Raw genomic sequence first — 13,950 nt, forward strand, 5'->3', positions numbered from 1 at the left:
ATCCGAGTGCCCTCACAGGCTCACATGCAGCCGGGTCCACCCCACCTTGCATGCGCCCAGGCCTCGCCCCATCCCGGCACTTCACAAAGCAAGCGCCAAGCCGGGCTGACTGTCATGAGACCTTTAGACCTCGTGAAGCAACAGCCAGGCGGGGGCAGGCCTGCCCACTCCGTCCCCCAGTGCGTCTGCAGATGAGTCTGAGGACTAGGGAACAGCGCCAGCTCCGAAGGGCGAGCCGCACAGTCCTGGGCCAGAGCTCTTCCCCACACAGGCCAGCTACACCCAGGAGGATGTGCCCATGTTTCTCTCCCAAAACAAGCTCTCTGGAATCACCTGCCTCAGCTCACTGCTTCCTTCTGTGCCCAGGCCCTCTCCACTGCTGAACTCTTCACAGACTGCTCGCCCCCCCCCACGCCCCCAGAGGCAAACTCACAGGCAGCGAGGTCGTCCTGCTGTTGTTGCCTCTGTGTCCCTCACACTTGGAGCTTGGTATACAACAGGGACAGAATAAATGCTAGTACAAGAAATGGCTAAGGAGGGAAAGAGAATGAGCTGGTCAAAACTCCTGGCCACGCCGAGTGTGGTGGCGAGTGGCCATTATCCCAGTACTCAAGAGGCAGAGACAAGGAGAAAGGCAGCTCAAGACCAGCCGGAGCCCCACAGGGAGTCCCAAGCCAGTGTGGGTTATGGAGAAAGAACCTGCCTCAAAATCCAAAATACAATGGCGATGGGTGGCCCTGCCCAGACTTAGAAGGACGCTGCATCTGTGGGCCATAGGAACAACAGGTGGGCCCAGGCCAGCTCCTGCATCTGGAGAAACTCAGACATGGGAAAGTATACTAGCCCGTCGACCCCCAAAGATTCAGAAGCCAGCAGGAAGGGCCACCACACCTTCAACCGTCCAAGAATAGACCAGCTTCCCTGGTCCTTTGAGTAGAAAGGCAAAACTCCGGACACCAGGAACAGTGTGGCCCATCATGGGCAGTCCACTATTCCAGTCCCACCTCGGGTAACCCCAGTGAGTGAGTCAGGTCTCGTCTGAGCCACCTTCTACAACCATTCCAGGCCTCTGTACACCAACCCGGGTCAGCGGCCACCATCTGAGGACCCCTCCCTAGGCCACAAGGCCCAGCCTTGCGGGTCTGTGTCCTGCTACTAAAATAGCGACTTGGTACCTTTGGCACCAATGTCCCTCACGCACTAGGCTCTCTCCGAGCAAAAACCACTAGTCACACCAGGCAGGGGCAGGGGCAGCTGGGAGTTCTGTGCCACCCCACAGCTGGGAATACAAACGGGGAGGTACTGCTGCTCCAGGGCCTTCTCAGCTCCAGGCCATCTGGGGTCCCAACAGCTCTTGGCTAGCATTTTCCCAAACCAGCCTGGCTGGCCCTGGCACAAGTCAGCTGCGGCCACCACCGAGAACTGACACCCCTATCCTTCAACATCAGCAGGAAGCAGAACAGGAGGAAGGTGCCCAGCCCAGCTCTGCCCCTCCAGCCTCCCTTGCTGGCTGCCCATCCGGCCCCCTCTGACCTGCTGAGTGGCGAGAGAGAGGGAGAGGGGCAGGTGTTGCGGGCTGAGCCCAGGAGGGGACGGGGTGCAGAAGGGTGCAGCCACTTCTCCGAAGAGGACACGTTCCCAAACTTGTGTAGAAGAAATCCTGGGCTGGCTGCTCCCACCCGTCCCTCCCTCCACAGCCCCTCCCCTGCGGTCCCTCCTCCCATGTCTTCAGCCAGGCTCAGAGCCCTGCCAACCCCCCTTCCCCGACACACACACACCCTACCAGAGGGAGTGGGCGGTTCCCCTCACAGGCTCGACTCCGGGAGCCAGGGACCCCACCCCAGCTCCCCACCCCCACCAGCCCAGGCAGCTGACCCGGAGAGGAAACGCCCGCTGTCTGACTCACAACCACCAGCCCAGCCAGTTGCCCACGGTGTGAGCAGCAGCCGCCTGCTGTGTGGCTACACAGATAGGAAGCGGGTTCTCCCAGGCCCAGGTCTTGGGCCTCAGTTTCCCTGTGATGGTTGGGGGTTCAAAAAAGGGGGAAGGGGCTGGATGTGGTGGTCCATGCAGCACTTGGGAGGTAGAGATAGGCAGATCTCTGTGAGTTTGAGACCAGCCTAGTCTACATGATAGGTTCCAGAACAGTCAGAGGTACATAGTGAGACCCTGTCTTAGAAAAAAGGAGGAAGAGGAGGAGGAGGAGGAGGAGGAGGAGGAGGAGGAGGAGGAGGAGGAGGAGGAGGAAGTCTGGAAAGGCCAGCTCGATCCTCAACACACCCAACACAACACCTTCCTAGTGCTCTGGCAGAAGGCATCTCCTGCACTTGGGGATGGGGTGAGGAGTACTGCATAATACATGTGTAGCTGGACCTCAAAACTGACGTTTGCATTTCACTCCCACCCTTAGGTTTTGGAGACTAATGGTGGCTGAGAAAGCTGCCTCCTTGGTCTTCAGATCTCAAGTCACGCACTGCCCAGAGCTCACACACCTCCCCGGGCTCCTCGGCTCCAGCCCCTCCTTGCTCTAGGCGGACAGCAGGCCTGAGCAGGAGCCACCAGATGTACCAGCTGTAGCTCTGCTGGGATCCCGGGGCCGGCTGTGGGCACCCGAGCCCAAGCACAGGCCGCAGCAGGCTCTCAGAGCTAAGGGGTCCAGCCCAGGGTTCCAGGGTAGGGGAGGTCAATATGGGCGGTCCTGCCAAAGATACCAGGCCCTAGACCAGCACGTCGGCCCTGAGATGAGAGCCACTAGAAGCAGCAGAAGAGCCAGGCTCTCTACTGGGATACAGAAGCCGAGAGCAGCCTGAAGTGGAGACCAGCTCAGAGAACGCCAAGGACAAGAGAGGCAGGGGTCACTGGCGAGCAAAGAGGCAGAGCTTCAGGGACACCCTCAGTCCTGGAAGGGGAAGAACCGGCCGGCTTCTCCCAACCTTGCCCTAAAAACCTAACGGTGGTGACAGGAGAAAACAGCTCTGTTTACACTGCACAAGGAAGCTGGCTAGGTCTGCTCCCCACCTCCCGCTCCAGGGCCCATCTCCCAGGCAGCTCTCACCTGGGAACTCTGTTTACCGCCTGACACCAGACCAAACTGTCAGCTCTAGGTGGGGCAAGGCTGGCTGAGTCAGCAAGGCGCTGCAGGCTGGGGCAGTACAGCGGGAGGGGAGGCGGGAAGGATGCTGGCAAGAAGCAGGTCTCCTGAGCCTGGCAATCCATCCCGCCAGGCCCCTCGGTCCCTGGGGCCCAGTGCACAGTGCCTTCTGACTCCCCCTGCTTCTTCTGTCCCTCGCCCCACCCACCTGGGGTGGGGTGGGGTGGCGGATCTGAGATCACCACGGCCATAGCCTTGGAGTCCCACCTCACTATAGCCGGAGGGATGGTCCCCGCAAAGGGACAGGCTGCTGGACAGCTGAGTCATCTTCCAAACCTGAGTGGGTCATGATCCCCCAGCACGGGCTCTGCCACAGAAAAAGCACTGGCATGGGCCATCTCCATCCCCCACCTCCTACCCCTCCCCCATCCCCACCCCCCACCCCCGAGCCGCTGCACCATTGACTCCTGGGATGACAGGGACTGGGACAGGTGACAGCAGGGAGGGAAAGTCGGGATCGCTGTGGTTCTGGAGGACCTCACGAGCTGCCCCTGCCCAGAGCCGACCCAGAGGGGCTCACTTGACTCTCAGCAGGCTTTGCCTACCTCAGATCCTAAGGATGCTCTCACACACACACACACCCTGCTCAACCCTTGATTCTGTAGAGCAGGGCCCAGTGGTCAGGTGTGAGTCAGTGGAGGGCTTGGGCATCTGCGAGTCACATGTCACAGACCCTAAGACTTAGGATGTGTCAAGTGACGCCCGCTGCACGTCCAGCTTGAAGCTGCCGGGACCCCAGCCCAGCTCTCTGATACCATGGGAACTTGGCAGTGACAAGATCGGGTGGGGCGGGGGGGGGGGGGCAGCTGATGGTGACTCAGCCCAGGGCATTCCTAGGGGATGTGTCACAGCACGTCCTGGGTGCCACTGCCACCCTCCCACCCTCTAGCGAGGCCTGCCAAGGAAGGAGCCACCCCATAGTGGGCTGGCCCCAAGCATCTGCGGCAGGCTGCTCTTCTTCCTCCCACAGAGGGTCCCGCTCTCAGGAAACAAAGGCCACCAGGGCATCAAAGAAGACATGGGAGGTGGACAAGGCACCTGGCCTCCATGCCTGCAGGCTGGTTCCTGTTCTCACCTCCACTCAAGGCAAGCAGGAGCCTTGACTCAGCTGTAAATCCCAGGGCTGGGCAGCTCCTAAGGGGCGGGGGGCAGGCCTGTGGACAAGGAGGCCCAGGTCCAGTGGAGGCCCTGAGCTGTTTGTGCCCTCACTGCCAGCACTGTATCCTGGCAGGGAAGGGACTTGAGATCCCTTCCTGGTCTGCCCCACAACACCCAACAACTCTGCCGACCGCTCCTCCTTCACCGTTGGGATGCAAGGACCAAGTGTACAGCCAGGACCCTGGAGAGGGACCTCAGCACTGTCCTCTGCTCCCACCTGCACACATGGGGGCCAGGAGGGAGCTCAGCGGCCAGCCGCAGGAGTGGCTGGGTGTGTTGCCGCCGCCGCCGCCATGCGTGGGGTGTGGGGAGTGGGGAACAGCCTCCCGCCCCAGGCCTCCTGGGCCCAGACCCAATTTTCCATCTGAGAAAGTGCTTCTGACTATTAAATATTTATCCCAGCAAGGCAGGCCTTGGCTCCCTTGGCCCATGACTTCCAAAAAAAGGAAAATAAAGGGAAACCCAGAGGCAGAGGCAGGGAACAGGAAGACAGGGTCCCTGGAGACATGCTCTTCACAGGACAACAGCTTCCCTTAGAGTGGGGTCCAAAATTGGGAGTCAGTGTCTCCATCAAACTAAGCCTCCCTCCCTCTGTATAACTCCATTTGCCCAGCACCTGTCCCCTATCCAAGAACTGCCCAGATCCAGCCTGGTGAACATGGTTACTGCTGCCTGTGGCCTCCCTCCTCATGGACACCTTTGAGCCCTCCGTGACACCTCCATGTACTGGGGCCACTTCCCACTTGCTAGACAAGCAATGAGTGAATCTCTGCTCTCCCTCCTAAGTCTGAGGACCTCCAGGAAGTAGTGTACCAGCTCTCAGGCACAGGTGGATAAGTGGACAGGCAGAGATGAGTAGGCATCTCCCATACTTGAGACCATCCCTGGGTGCAAGATCTGCCTCCTCCTAGGCAGAGGACAATACCAGCGAGATCTTGACTTTCTGTTCCCATGTGGCCATGACACCCAGATAGATAAGAGTTCCTCTCTTTCTGCCAGGGCTCAAACCTCTCCTCCCTAGCCAAGCTGGTCCAGGCTGCACCTGAAACACAAACATCTTCAGTGAAGGGTGTGGAGGAGGTCACAGGAAGGAAGGAAAGACACAGAAGGCTGGAGTGAAATGCTCTCATCAGGGGCAGCCACTAATGTAGCCCAGGACAGACGAGCCTGTCTGAGCAGAGAGAGGATCAAGGCATTGCTACAAGACCATAGGTGGAGGTGGGCACAGCTGCCCGAGCACAGGAGATTGGGAGGCTGGGGGATCTGCCAGGCCAATCCTCCTGTCTGCTCTCAAGCCCAAACTACCCCTTTCTTGGCTGATAGTAAAAAACAGATACAGCCTGGGGCTTGGAGAGAGCAGGATGAAGCACAGTCCTGTCCCCTGAGCCATCCAAAGAAAGAGCCTTGCTGGGTGGTAGTGGCGCAGGCCTATAATCCCAGCACTCAGGAGGCAGAAGCAGGCGGATCTCTGAGTTCGAGGCCAGCCCGGTCTACAGAGTGAGTTCCGGGACAGCTAGGGGTATGCAGAGAAACCCTGTCTTGAAAATTAATAAATAAATAGAGGAGGGGGGGAAGAAAGGAAAAAGGAGCCTTGGGTGTTGTTAGCAACTGATCCAGGCCCCAACAGCAGCTTTTAATCTCACCTCATTCAAGTAGGGAAGTGGTCCAGGATAACCCCCACTGCTCCCCCTCAGTGCCCGTCCACAGATACGTGTAAGCTGAGGAGGAGTCGCCAGAACCCAGCCTCTTTTGTGCCCTGCCTGGTAGAGCAGGACAGCTAGTGCCTCTGGGAACCACCTACCGCCTCTCTCTGCTGGGTGTCTAGCAAGTTCCACTGTGATGCAGGGCTCCGCATCCCTGCTCCCTGATTCTGTATCCCATCTTCAGAACAAGAACACAGATTCCTACCAGTGTGGCAACCCTATCCAGGAGATGATGAAGTGGTGAGAACTGCAGGTGTCCTCACTGGGAACACAGCTCTCTCCCAGCATGGCAGCCCGGGCACTTCTGGGCACAGATGTCAGGTCTGGACCTACGTCCTGACCCCAAGGCCGGGCACCTAAAAGCTGCTCTGGCCCTATACTCTCTGGGGGAAGGAGCTAGCCACACCATGGCCCCCGGCCCCAAAGAAAGAACATCCAGATATCCCTCATGATGTCACAGCGCCGGGGACTCCCCAGATCCAGCAGCGGCTTCTTGAAGAACGCTGGGAGTTGGTGCCTAGGCCGTGCCAGGCTCACGCAGGTGCGGCACAGGAGCCACCGTTGGAAAACAGGACTCGCCCTAACTCTCTGTGACTCAGCTGTGCCTCTGGGAAGACACTCACACGCTTGCCCGGAGCGGTATGACAACCGGCACCTGTGGTGGTAAACTTCTTGATGTCAGTCTCACAGTGGGTGAAGGCACTTGGGCATGCCTGGGTTGGGTGGATCCCTGTACAGCCTCACCCCTCCCCACCCCTGCCCAATCTTGTGTAGGTACATTCCCAGCACATCCACCAGGGGGCAGCCTCTGAGCAAGTTAGCTGGAATAATGGTGGCTCTGCCCTGGGCTGTAGGAGGCGGCAGATGGCCAAGGGTGTGCACCAGGAGTTTAAGAGACCAGGTATGCCTGGCACAGGAGGGCAACTCTGCCCTGTTGGGAGTGGGCCACAGCTGGTAAAGGCCTAAAGCCAATCCTTCCCCTTCAACCCACACTGAGTATCCTTATGAAGCATGTATATCCCTGGGCCCCTGGACAGGGTGGAGGACAGCCCGGGCAGAACCATGCAGGCCCTCATCCTGAAAGCCTCCTACCAGAGCTGCACAGAGGCCACTGCTCTAACTCCCTAAGAGCAGGTAGACACAAGGAGAAACTGCTCCAGACAAGCTAGGGAACCAGCAGTTAAAAGAGGGAAGAGACGCCCTGGAGTGGGAGAGGCACACCCTTGTGGGGTGGGGTACAGAATGTCAATGAGGTGGTCCCTCAGCCTGAACCTAAGAATACGGAAGCCACTCATGAGCACTGGAGACAGAGCAATCCTGTGCACCTGGGCTTCTTCCCTCTGGGGAGGCCCATCTGCAGCGACGTGGACCAGGGCCAGCAATGGGGAAAGAGGAGAAGGTGGGGGTCCATCACTCTCCCACCACTAGTGGGGCTGGCTAGTCAGGGCCCTTGGGCTCCCATCTGTATGTGGGAGAGTCCCAGCAGGAGAACCCCTGGGATAGCAAAAGCCAGTTCTCAAAGAGTCCCAGGCTCCAATCCGGCCTCAGCCCACCCTGGACAAATAGACCACAGGAAGAGCTCTGGCAGCTCCACTGAGTGGAGAAGGTGCCAGGCAGGGCCACCCCTCTGCATCGCACTCTGCATCGTGAGTGGCCTCGTCGCCATAACTGTTATCAACTTGTTTTCCCCCACAGGGAGGGGCTCAGCCTGTACCAGTGCAGCGCCTCTGTCCCAATCCCCTAGCCAGTGGCTGGCCAGGTGCCCTGGGTGTGGCCAGGCTGCTGCATGACTGACCCCGGGTCTGAAGGGTAGTTCCTTGCTGCCCCACCCTGCCCTCCAAGACACCAGAGGTAGGTCCAGGACAGGGACCATCACACAGAAGAAGCACCAGGCGCCCACTCTGCAGCAGATGCTCAGCACTGACCATGGGGTGGGGTCAACCGCCTTGACTGGGGCAACAGGACCCTACTCGGGCCCCTTGGGAAGGAAGCCCCAGACCTCAAGCCTCACCCTGCCCCAGCCACACCTAGTTGGCCTTCGGTATACATAGTAGCCACACAGTGCATCCAGGACAGTGCCTAAGCCTGGTAGCCCCAGTCTAAGCCTTGGTCTAGCCAGGATGGTCCTCCCCAAAAGCAGGTCAGAGGCTAGATCTCGCAGGTCTCCTAGTCTAGGACTGATGACCGATCACCTGGGCCTGTTCCATCCAGTATGAAGCACACGTGCCTCTATAGCCACCTCACTGGGCAAAGCAGCGTCCCGGGGGTTACAGGAGGACCGTGATGAAAAGGTGAGAGGTAGGAAGGGACAGCGAGCAAGTCCGGAGCGCAAGGAGCCACACAGAGTAATGCAAACCCAAGAAACAAAGTGAGCAGCGGAGATGGGGAGAGCAATAAGAAGAACGAGGCAGGCACAAGGACCAGCGAGATGCAGAGACCCACAGAGCCAGCGAAGGACCAAAAGCACCGGAGACCCGCCCGCCAGCCCCCATCCATCTCCCCTGCCCTTCCTCCCACGCGCAACTTGTCCCGCACTGCGCGCCCCCCCGTCACGCCCCGGCGCGCCCGCAGAGCCCACCCGCCCGAGGGAAGCGGGCTGCAGGCGGGGGTGAGGCGCACCGCTGCCGGGGGCTCCGGGCCAGGTGGGCAGCACCACGTGGAAGCAGTCGCACATCTTGGCGGCTGGTGGTGCGGGCCGCCGGCGGCTGGCCCTGCGCGTCCAGTCAAGGCCAGGAGCTGATGCGCCTGGAGAAGGGCGGAGCCCACGGCTTCGGTACCCTGCGCTGCCGCGGGCAGCCGGGCTGTGACTGCGGCTTACGCTTGGGGTACCTCCAGACCTTGGCTACGGCCCCGCCCTGGTCCGCCCAGCCCGCGCTGACCACTCGGCAGAGACGGCGAGGGCGGTTACCGCCGGTCTCATTCAGCCCATTGGTTGCCGCAGCTGAGGCCCCGCCCTACACTGGACCCGCCCCGTCGGACCCAGGCCCCTGTGGTCTGCCCTACCCCCAGCTGACCTCACCCCCTCCCTCCTCCAGATTGCGTTTCTGGGGCAGAGATTTGTCAAGTTCCTCCAGGGGCTACCGGATCGCTGCACCCGGAATCCAGGGCTTCCTTCCCTCCAGCTTGACAGTGGGGCACCGCAGTCCAGGGAAATGACAGCTGGCGATCTGAGCTCCTCCGGAGACGATGGGGTTCGGGGGCAAAAGATAAGAGACGGGGTAAAGCAGATGCAAGGACAGGCTAGAAGCCGATAGTTTGAGCAAGGTGCCCTGGGCAGATCCCCTGTAGGCCGTCCGGGAGAACAGGGCCAGAATTGGAGCCATCCTACAGCCCCAAGGCAGGACTTGTCTTTTCAGTGTTTTTTGTCAAGAGCCTGGCCCCTGGGACCTGGCCATGACAGGACTCTACTGGCTTGTACCTGCAACGAAGGTACAGCACGGCAGTGCTGGATGGTTAGTGAGGGCCCCTGGCAGGTTCCGGGCAGCCTAGGGGGCTGTGAACAAGACAAGTGTGGGAACTATTCCTGTCAGTGGGGAGGCAATGTTGGTTCTCAGGATGGGCATGAGAGCAGGTGCAGAACATGGCCTGAACAAGGACGTCAGGGGCTCCAGGTCGAAGCTTGGGGGAGGCATTCTGAAAAAATCAAGAGCTGCTGGACGAGGGCAGTGAGGTTGGGTGGGATTTCAGCGATCCTGGGACATCCTGGATGCTAACAAAGAGGACTGGGTAAGGCCTTGACAGGAGAGGGCAGGATCTCACCGGCCTCTACCTGAGCACCATGCAGGAGGGAACACATTTTGGGGGGAGAAAGGCCCAAGAAGTTTCCACAGAAGCAGAGTTGGCTGACCCCAGCCTGGTGCAGGCCTGAGGGAGAGAAATGTCCCGGACAGTGTGCTGGCCATGCCAGGTGGACAGAGAGCGAGGTATGCACACCACTTTTTCTAGGGCAACAAGATGGGGTGGGAGCCAGGGGAGGCTAAGATGCAGCAGAAGAACCACACGGACCCAGGAACAAAACCATGCACTCAGGCCGGCACACACACCACAGGCCACCTTGGATTTGTCCCCGTATACTCAGACATGTGCACGCACACACACACACACACACACACACACACACACACCAAGTGTAACAGGACACAGATGCATATGCACACAGGAGCAGGAGCACACAGTCTTAGGTGCAAGCGGGAACTCCCCACAGAAGTCAGGCCCAGGTGAGCCAGTGGGCATTGGGATGACTCACCCTCGGCAGTTCCCGTTAGCTGGGCTGCAGTGCTGGGCAGCCTGCCAACAACACGGGTCAGACAGACACCAGGCACTGCTGGGAAGGAGCCTTGGCAGCCTTCCCCTCCAGCTGAACAGACCTCAGCCCTGCCTTGGTGGGACACGGGTCTCATCCCGTCCCCGGGGAAACGCCCTGGATGAAGAACACTACCTTGTCTCTGGGCAGAGGGGTCTCTGCGTTCTGGGGTACATCTCTGTCTGCTGGATAGGCTGGAAGGTCTCAGTCTGTCGGTCCTGTGCATCTGAATCCGGCTTCAGGATCTGAGAGCAAGGGCCTGGGAACAAGGCGTAGTTTTGTATCACCAAAGACCTTTGGGTGCAGACCCGGTTATGTCCCTGGTCTCTCGGCAATGTCGTTCAAGCAAAGTGGTCTCAGGTTGTCTAGCGTGATCCACCTAGGGCTGTGGCGGTGCCCATCAGCTCTTTTGGGATGTGGATGTCATCCAGGCTACCCCGGTTCAAACAGGCCGTCACGTTAGGGGCACAGTGCTGGGTAAGAGGTACCTAGGTGTGCCAGCTCGCTCCCATTTGCCACTGTCAGGATGAGCTGTGCTTGGTCATGAGGCCTCCCTTGGGACACCTGAGACCCTCTTGAGCTTCCTCCATGGGGCCTGGACACCCTTGACCCAGTGAGAAGGTGACCATGCATGAACCTGGCCGTGCACGGTCGAAGCGTCTGTGTCTGCTCTGCCGGGGCTTGAGAAAAAGGCAAGGCTGCTCACCGCCATACTCATTTGCAGCCTTGAGGGTTGCTTCAGGGCTGGCTTGGGCCCCAGATCCAGGATGTGGGGTGGGAACCCAAGGGCTCTGCCTCCCTTCTCTCGCCCACTCTGACTCAGGGCTGGTAGGCAGATCCGTGCTGCTCGGGGTCCAGCACTTGGACTACAGCTTGAGGGTCAGGGCGAGGTGAGGCCTAACATGGGGAGTCCAGCTGCCGTCTCCCGGAAGATCCCCCTTGGACTAGAGGTCAGACCAGACACTGTGGGGGACAGACACCTTGGGGTATCTGCCTAGAGAGCTTTCCACCCCAGGGAAGAGCCACAGACGGAAAGACAAGACCATACACTCACACCAACACACATGCCACAGACCACCTTGGATTTGTCCCAGTATCCCCAGACGTGCACACACACTCCTGCGCACACACTCAGGTTCACGTGCACAGATACGTACACTCCTGAGTAGTGCTCCTGGGGCCTCGTGGTTGTGGCTGGCTCACTATGCCTTTGGAAGACCCTGTTATGGAAGCCACTTACCTACGCGGGTGGACCAGCCACAAGTCAGACTCCCTCCCCAGGGCCCAGCTAGACCCTTCTAACACCAGTAGTATTCTGAAGCCTAAACCTAGCCACGGGATCACAGTGAACAGGAGCAAGGGAGAAAAACGTATGTGGTAGGGGACCTGCTCTGCTCCGCGGGCTGTTCCTTCCCCCAGTCTGAAGCCTGGCCGTCCTCTGCCGCAGAGCGATGCACTGCCAGGAGTTCCCGTCACCACACTCCGGCTCCAGCCTCCTCCCCATGTCCTCCTCTGGGGACAGATGTCCTGCTGGGGAAGGCCTCCTGCAGCAAGGCCTAGCTCGGGAATTGATACCCCCTCCCCAGCATGGGGGGAGATGACCCAGCTCACAACCACACCCAGCACACAAAGGCTTCACACCTCCTCTAAACGTCAACTCGGGGGTGTTGTGTGGCTCTGTAACACCCCATGATCTTTCCCCCCAAAAGCTGGGTCCCGGGGACTGGAGGTAAAGAGAGGATTGGACCCGATGTGGTCATGGCTAGCTCACGTCTGCCCCTCCCCCACTGGCCTGACCCAATGCTCCACTGCCTCTCCAGGAAGGCTGACCATGATGCCCAGAGCATCAATGATTGATGCATTATCCTGCAGCAGCCGCAGCAACATGGCAAAAATAGTTTTGCTATCATCATGGCCCCGCCTCACCTCAGCCCACAGGCACGCGGAAGGCAGTGGCATCTGTGGCCGCTCTCCCCGCAGACACCCCACTCATCTCAGTCCTTTGCTTCAGTCTCGGTTCAGACCACGAAGAAGGGTCCAAGCCTGCAGGTCCAAGAGGCTGAGGGCTGTCATAAGTAGGTGGGAGCCCCTTACCCAGAGCCCTCTGTTTCCATGACCACAGAGGCCCTGCCTCGACTTCCTCTTCCTCAGTGCTGAGTACTTGTGAGGTCTGGGCATGGTCCCAGGTCCTCCCAACCCCTGCATCCACACAGCTCAGCACGCAGCTGGGATCAGGAAGTGGGGAGATGATGGGGCATACTGGAGTGTTCTGCTGCCCCGACGGCAGTGGACTGTGGCCCACCTGGGACTTGAGGAAGCTCTGGACCACACAAACCACAGGCACAGAAGCGGGCGTGTGACCTCCCATGTCACTGGGAGACATCAGTGGTTTCTGGGACGGTCTGTTCAACCGGTCCTTACCATCAGGTGACCTCGGGAGGCACCAGGGTGACTGTAGGCTTTGGGCAAAGCAGCACTACCCCAGGCAGAGGAACTGGGGGCCAGAGAGGGAGAAACAGGTGAGGGGATGGAGGACTGTTGGGGCTCGGCCATTTCGCGGCCGCTCGGGACTCAGCCCACCCTCTCACACCTTAACTTTAGGGGCCGCTCTAGCCCAGGCTGCCCTAACTTAACCAAGGAGAGCTGCTGCCTCCTTTGCCCACCCACCCGGGTCCTCTGACCTGCTCTTCAGGCTGCACTAGGCACCCCTTCCTCACGGCGGCACGTCTTTAGTGGGGTCCCCGGGGTCACCCAGGTCTGTCGGTTCACTACGTCTGCTGCAGAAACATCACTGATGGACTGGGCTAAAATGACACACACTTGTTTTCCGGCAGCACAGGCTTTCACACACCTACCTCTCCCTCCCCTCCTCTCCCTCCCTCCTGCTAGATAGGGTCTCACCACTTAGCCCAGGCTAGTCTCAAACTCACTTCTAACTTCTGATCCTCCTCCATCCGCTTCCCAGTGCTGGCATGACAGGCCTGTGCCACCACACCCAGTGCCCCCTTGGAAGGACTCGTTTGCCCTGAGCACAGCTACAGGACCCAGGACTATCTCCCCATCTCCAGATCTCCACTTGAACCCCACGCAGCAGATCTATCCATTTTCTAAGGTTTCATATCCGTGGCTTCTGGAGATTAGAATGTGGACATCTTTGGGGAGCATCCTTCCGCTGACTCACTGTTCACACAGGCACCCCAACCTGGGCCTGTGACTCAAGAACTAGACCCTTGAGCATTCTCCAGTCTCCCCTCCTCCCGGACAAAGCTGAGGCCTAGACAGACTCGGGAGGAACTGGGGGCGGGAAGGACTGCTCCAGCCCCACTCTTCTTCCCAGTCTACGTGTCCCACTTTGAGCCCAGGACTCAGTCCTCCTATCTTCTTCCAGCTCCCTGGACCTCAAGGACAGCAAGGGCAGTGGGCGAGGGGAATTGGAGCCGTGCAAATGGAGAGGAGGACCTGCTGGGTTGTAGCGAGGCCAACAGAAGTCAGTGTCTGCAAACACAGACAGTGTCTGACCCCATCCTCCTGGGCCACTGGGAGCTGGAATGGCTCAGCCAAGACCTAGTCCTGAGCTCTCTGCCTGCCTTAGAGAACAGTGCCAGGCTGGTCTGCCCAAGAGAATAGCGAAGGCT

At 59.4% G+C, this 13,950-nt stretch overlaps 1 protein-coding gene across 1 annotated transcript in view; it reads right to left on the minus strand.

The window, feature by feature from the left end:
* Ahnak2 (AHNAK nucleoprotein 2) overlaps positions 1-8,811 on the minus strand; it is a 40,363-nt gene extending 31,552 nt beyond the window's left edge. Inside the window, exon 1 of the mRNA XM_076550534.1 lies at positions 8,632-8,811. Coding sequence (XP_076406649.1) covers positions 8,632-8,686 — 55 coding nt within the window. The 5' untranslated portion in view covers positions 8,687-8,811. The remainder of the gene's footprint in view (positions 1-8,631) is intronic.
* Between the last annotated feature and the right edge of the window lie 5,139 nt (positions 8,812-13,950).

Source organism: Peromyscus maniculatus, chromosome 14 (genome assembly GCF_049852395.1).
Source record: "Peromyscus maniculatus bairdii isolate BWxNUB_F1_BW_parent chromosome 14, HU_Pman_BW_mat_3.1, whole genome shotgun sequence".
NCBI lineage: Eukaryota > Metazoa > Chordata > Mammalia > Rodentia > Cricetidae > Peromyscus > Peromyscus maniculatus.